The following is a 6,000-nucleotide window of genomic DNA, read 5'->3' on the forward strand; positions in this document are numbered from 1 at the left end:
GGGGACGAAACTTTACAGCACCATCTATGTACTTCCTCTGTTAGGCCTCAGAAATGTCAAAGGCATTTGTGATGAAAAGGTCAGTTGAATGAACACTTCTATTGCTGCATTTGATTGGAGGGGTGTTCAGATGATTCTCATGACTACTGTTAATAAATGTTCAGTGCCCCTTTGAGGTAAGTACAGCACTGAGGAGTTGAAGTGCTGACTGACATTTGGCACCTCAACGAAGCTGAAGATAGGATCCAGTAATTGTGGCTGCCAGGCCCATGGTGTAGCCATTAAACAACACTATGTTTTAACCTCTATGGCCCTGTTCTTCCTTGGTTTAGATTGCTAGCTGCAATCTAGGAAACTTTTTCACTAGAAGTATGACTCCCATTATCCTGAATACTGTCACAAGCCTCTGATTCAAAAATTGTTGTCCTGTTCTTTCCAAACCTTTAACTATTAGGGATAATAAGTTATTTTAATCTCTGTTTTATAAATAAGTAAAAAGCTAAAATAAAAGCATACTGCTTTGTTGCTTGAAGTAACCTTTACTGCTGTGCAATGAAACTTACAGTTGCATTAAGAGAAATAAATCACTTAATTTAGAACTACCTTATTACCATCCATGTAGGATTTGGAAAAAATGTATTGGGGCAGTAGGAGAATGAGAAATCTGTTTATGAGGAACAACTTGTTTTATGAAGTTAGAGCTGAACCTCTTCTATCTTATTTCATTTTTAGAATCCTGTTCCCAGAGGCTGATCGTTTGGAAAAAACTGAACAGCTGATGCTGACAGCAGATGTGGACCCTACTCTGCAGCCAGCTCAACTCTCTATGTTACATTTTAAAAGCCTGTGTGATGCATATAGGAAAATGTGTGATGAAGACTCGAGTCTTTTTGCTTACAATTACAGAGATGAACTAAGGGACAAGCTGAAGTCCAAAAGAGACAGACATTTAAAACCAATGGAAGAGGAAGTTGAGCTATAACAATTTTAGTAAAGCAGGCAACTTTTGTTTATTCAGTGTAGTTTACAACTTGTTTTAGTAGACTGAAGACTTGTACATGCGCCTGCATACAGACGTACCCATTGACACCAGAGTTTTGCGGAAAGACTGAAAAAAAAAATACCCATTTTCTTAGTTATTCCATTTGGTCCTACAGAAAGAATGGATGTGCATTGTAAGTACAGGGCCCTTACTTGGTTTGGGGCTGCAGCTGCCTGCCTCCGTACTCAACCTAAACATTTAGGTCTCAGTTTAGCAAAGAGCTTAAACTTACTGACATCAACAGGACAATTCAGATCTAAATTAAGACAATTCACATACCTAAAGCTAGGCACATGCTTGGCTACCTGACTCAGTAAACCTGTCTCAAACTTTAAGAATGAAAAATGAAAGCCCTTAAATATACTGGTAGTGATATTTTGATCCATTTAAAACAGGATTTTCCAGGGTGAAGACTATGCAAGGAAAAAAACTTTGCCACCTCAAAAGTAAAAAAGAGAAACAAAAACTTTGTGCTCCGTTGACCGGCTCAAAGCGCACGGATTACTTTGGTGCAAGTAAAAAGAGCATTAGCAGTCTCTAAGACCAAGAGCTCATGGTTTTAAAACTCCAGTAGGAAAAGACAGAAGAATAAAGGCAAGAACCATTACTAAATATAATACTCATTTTCCTTTACTGTACAAGTCAGTAGAGAAAATAAAAATACAGTCAAATAAGAGATTACAGTACAAGCTTGGTTTTTATATTTACATATGTATATATTTATATTTTTATATATTTAAAGTATAAACAGCATCTTGCAACTTACAAAAATGAAACATTTACACAATTGTGCACTAAAACATGAAAATAATTTAATCCTGCTTTAAATAAAGCAAATTAAAACTGCTGAAAGAAAATGCCCAAAGAATTTTAAAAAGTTGTTTTGACTTTTTTTTTTTTATACCTATAAAACAGAACTCACCCTCCCATTTTCCCACATAATTTAAAATAATTAGAAATGTTTCCTGTAAGGATGTTACGTAATTTTAATATCTGCTCAGAAGGGATAAATTTATTTATAAACTCTGGCCAACTTAATCTAGGTTTTCTGATCCACAATAAATTAAAATAACTTAAGAATCCTTTACAACTGTTTTTATGGAAATGTATTAGTGCATAAATAAAAAATAGCTTTTCAGCAATTTCCATGTAATAACTAGTTTTAAAGCAAAACAAGTTAAATTTATTTGGCCTTAAAATTAACTTTTTAAACCATATAATACTCAGCTAGCTAAGATTTTCCATGCTTTTCCTCTGTTTCATAAAAACAGTCCTCATTAACTACAGAAGTTAAACTCTGGACACTAAATTCCCTCTCTAAAATAGAGTTGAGATCCAAACTTCCATTATCAGAATGACCGTCAAGAGACTGATGTCGTTCTTGCATTGCCAGTAAAGTTCCCTTACCACGTTTTGTGCTGTTCACCTTTCGTTTAATTGGACAGAAATGTCCACGCACCAGCTTTGGATGCTCCCCCATTTTATAACCATTCCCAGCCTCGTTTTCACTGGGCTGCTCTTGCTCTGTGTCATCACTGGGCCCCTCAGAAATATTTAGCCGCTGAAACTGTATTTCAATGTCCTTAGTAGGACTGCCTTTCTTGAAGCTCTGATCATAGTCGTCATCGTCGTCACTGAGAATATCTGATTCCTTGACAAGGCTGTTTGAAAAATCTGATGCACAGCTCGGCAAATGCTTCACAGGAGATGAATTCTTAGATTCCTGTATGCTTTCTGTGGTATGGCAACTGCTACTTTGAGTACTGCTGCTCAGACTGCATTCATCAGAATCCAGTAAGTTTCCTTTCCCTAGATCACTGTTCCACTCATTACTGGGTGAATTCTTCAGTGCCTTTAAGGATCTTGTGGAAGCTGCAAATACAAGAGACTTGTCTGTCTTCTGCATTTAAAAAGTCATGAAATAAAGGAATTATACAGCATTTCTCAGTAGCAAAATCATAAGTGGTTGTTTTCTGATTCTTACTATGCACTTAGTCCTGTTCAGTCTGTGAAATGTATCGTCTTTGAGATCAGTCTCCGGGTATGGGCATTCTGATCTCTGATTTCTTAGTGCTCTACATACCACAAGGTTATCAAGTTGCCTCCTTATATAGAAAAACCTTCAGAAAGCTGTATGACTTATGTAAATTTGCAGGACAGCAAACCTAAACTTTAAAGTAGGGCTGCCTTGCCGATCTGATGTGTTGTAGGGCCAAATTAACATCAGGTTTTGCTTCCCATGATACCAGGAAAAAATGCGAACATAACTGCCTGTAGTACTGGCAACTCTGTGGGCCAGCTTAGCTAGACAGTTGTGCTCCAAAAGAAGGCCTATACTTAACTAGAAAATCTGCTAAGCTACAGAATCAATGCATGAAATGCAACAAGACCTTTCCATTGTACCTCACATTCATCTGTTTTGTCACTCATGCTTTGATGCTGGTGATAGAGGGAAATTACTTTCACGCAGACTGATAAATTGACAGATACAGGATCTAAGTAATCAAGGTTTATACAAAGGGGATCTCTTTTATTAGCCCAACAAGATCTTTGTAGAAAATTTTTACAGGGTCTAGATTTCCTAATCCAGCAAATAGATTCTTACCCAATTTGGCAGAAACAGGTACACGGTTCTTGAGAGGAACTAGGCAATCCTTGCAAGCTTTCTCCAGCGAAGACTCGCATTTTATACGACGTCTGAAGTTCTCCCGCAAAATGGAACGGATCACCTTCACAATGTTAGTCTTGCTCTCGCAGTCACTGCAGAGATTAAGCAAAAAGCAATGGCTCCAGATTTCAAGTCAATGGAACTTTTTGTCCTCCCCCATCCCAATACAGTCAGAGGCTGCCTCCTGCTTTCTGCTGTACATAGGTGCCATTATCTTTTTGATCTCATGCTTTTCCTAATATGATCTTTACATTTTCCTGGGATTTCTCCATGATTATTCTTGCATTTTTGAAAAGTCATTTTTCTTTTTTAAATGAATCCCAAATCTTTTACAAGAGCCCATGCTTAAAGGCTGCTTCTTGTGCTAAAGGTCAACCCCATGAATTCACTAACAATTATAAAATTCTGTGATCTTTATCAGACCATTTGTAATAAGCAGTCAATTTTGGTAGACCCTTGGTTATTTCAGACCAAGCTAGATTTATTCTGAGTTTTATCTATCTGCTGAGCATTAAACTCCATCCACCTAAATAGTGGCTCAATGCCTGAATTTGAGAAGAAAAAGGTATTAGAAGGTTTGAGAGACAGGAAGACAGATGGCCACCCGAATACAATGTTCTCACTTTTTTCATTCTGTTACTGTAACTTTTCAAAAAATAATTGTCATGTCAAGTTTACCTGCTGCACAACTGGAAAATTGTTTCAGGTCTGCCTTCTATTTCTGACTTCGTATGAATCAATTCCCAGATGCAGTTGTTTTCTGTTCCTGTGTGTGGAAAGACATTTTATTTTTGTGTGAAAATTTCATGGAGCCTGCAAGTTGCATAGAAAGTGCAACAGAGCTCTCAGCATCACACAGGATAACATTCATAGGAATTTGCAGATTGACATTAAGATGAGCTGGGAACCAGAGTAAGATTTTCACTTTTGCCTTTAAGAACTCAACTTTTCTTCCAGAAACAAACTTACTTTCAGCACTAATATTCTTATCACTACCTTTCACAACCTTGAAGTTTAGCCTTTCTGCCCTACAGGTTCTGATCATTAAGATTCCTCTCGCCAGATGGACAGAAACTTTTATCTTGAATCCCCAGTGGCAATAATTTTTACAAGAAATAATCTGGACAGGCTTCACCTTTCTCTGGGCTTTATTTCTCCTCCTGAACAACTTTGAGCTCATCACGTTATCCAGTTAAGCTCTATTATGTAAACTCAGGTACTTGTGAGATTATGTAGATCTAATATCTAAAGGTACTCCCCATATAAGGACTCTTGTCACTTTATGGCACCCATCATCAGGGTAGCTCACAATCTTTAATGTACCCTAATGAAACCCATAGATGGAAAACCTGAAAGCTAGATACAGCAAGAGATGTAGTGCTTAACTGCAGTTTTAGATGATTAAGTCCAAAATGTAGTTCCCTTTAGCCTGCTCAGCTGTTGCCTGAATCTAGAAGTGCCTAATTTTCTGCCCAACCACGTGCACATCCTGACAGAAATGAGCCATTCATTGTCTATACTCTTGAGTGATGTACACACTAATTCTGTTGTCTTGGGTGCAGGCCCTGATCTGGTATGCATGTTCAAAAAGGCCTACTGGACTAGGTAGCCTTTCCACACAACCAAATTATCCAGGAGGAGCTGGTAGTACAACTCCACCCCCTTTATGCCACTAGTCCAGGAGTTATAGCATTCACTTGGGATGTGGGAAGCCAGGGTTCAATCTCTGCCTAAGTAAGAGTAGGGGTTTAAGCCCTGTTTCTCATCTCACAGAAAAGTGCCCTAACAACTGGCTATAGAGTATTCTGAGGGACATACCAGTCAGTCTCTCTTGGTAAAGGTGTTCCACTTTGCATAAGTATTTAAATGTTTGAGCACAGACTCTCACATCTACATGAGTGTCCTAAACACTAGGCCATAGAGTCAGTCTGTCACTTTGTTTGGCTTAAGGGATATCTATTTGCTTAAAGTGGAGTATTTAACGTGGGGGGGAAGTGGGCATGCTAGCAGGGAGGAATAGGCTGCAATTGGACCTAGACAGGTTACAGGGGTGGGTGAGAACAGGATGGGTTTCAACGCTGACAAGTGCAGGGTGCTGCACCTGGGGAGGAAGAACCAGCAGCATACCTACAGGCTGGGGGACTCCCTTCTCGTCAGTGCGGAGGCAGAAAAGGATCTTGGGAGTCATTGACTCCAAGATGAACATGGGCCAGCAGTGTGGGGATGCAGTCAGGAAGGCCAACCGCACCTTGTCATGCATCCACAGATGCATCTCGAGCAGGTCCAAGGA

The 6,000-nt window shown here is 38.9% G+C and overlaps 2 protein-coding genes across 7 annotated transcripts in view; one reads left to right on the forward strand and one right to left on the reverse strand.

Moving 5' to 3' along the window:
• TFB1M (transcription factor B1, mitochondrial) overlaps positions 1 to 1,721 on the forward strand; it is a 50,069-nt gene extending 48,348 nt beyond the window's left edge. For both annotated transcript variants that reach the window (XM_019550048.1, XM_019550050.1), the window contains exon 8: positions 733 to 1,721. In XM_019550048.1, coding sequence (XP_019405593.1) covers positions 733 to 982 — 250 coding nt within the window. In that variant the 3' untranslated portion in view covers positions 983 to 1,721. The remainder of the gene's footprint in view (positions 1 to 732) is intronic.
• A 207-nt stretch (positions 1,722 to 1,928) lies between these two features.
• The window catches only part of TIAM2 (T-cell lymphoma invasion and metastasis 2), a 268,351-nt gene continuing 264,279 nt past the window's right edge, over positions 1,929 to 6,000 (reverse strand). For 4 of the 5 annotated variants that reach the window (XM_019550041.1, XM_019550038.1, XM_019550040.1 and 1 more), the window contains 3 exons: positions 4,389 to 4,476; positions 3,648 to 3,802; positions 1,929 to 2,914 (listed from right to left, as the gene is read on the reverse strand). In XM_019550041.1, coding sequence (XP_019405586.1) covers positions 2,274 to 2,914; positions 3,648 to 3,802; positions 4,389 to 4,476 — 884 coding nt within the window. In that variant the 3' untranslated portion in view covers positions 1,929 to 2,273. The remainder of the gene's footprint in view (positions 2,915 to 3,647; positions 3,803 to 4,388; positions 4,477 to 6,000) is intronic. The other variant, XM_019550042.1, reaches the window with a different exon arrangement.

The sequence above is a fragment of the Crocodylus porosus genome, unplaced genomic scaffold (genome assembly GCF_001723895.1).
Source record: "Crocodylus porosus isolate Cpor-Errol unplaced genomic scaffold, CroPor_comp1, whole genome shotgun sequence".
NCBI classification, from domain to species: Eukaryota; Metazoa; Chordata; order Crocodylia; family Crocodylidae; genus Crocodylus; species Crocodylus porosus.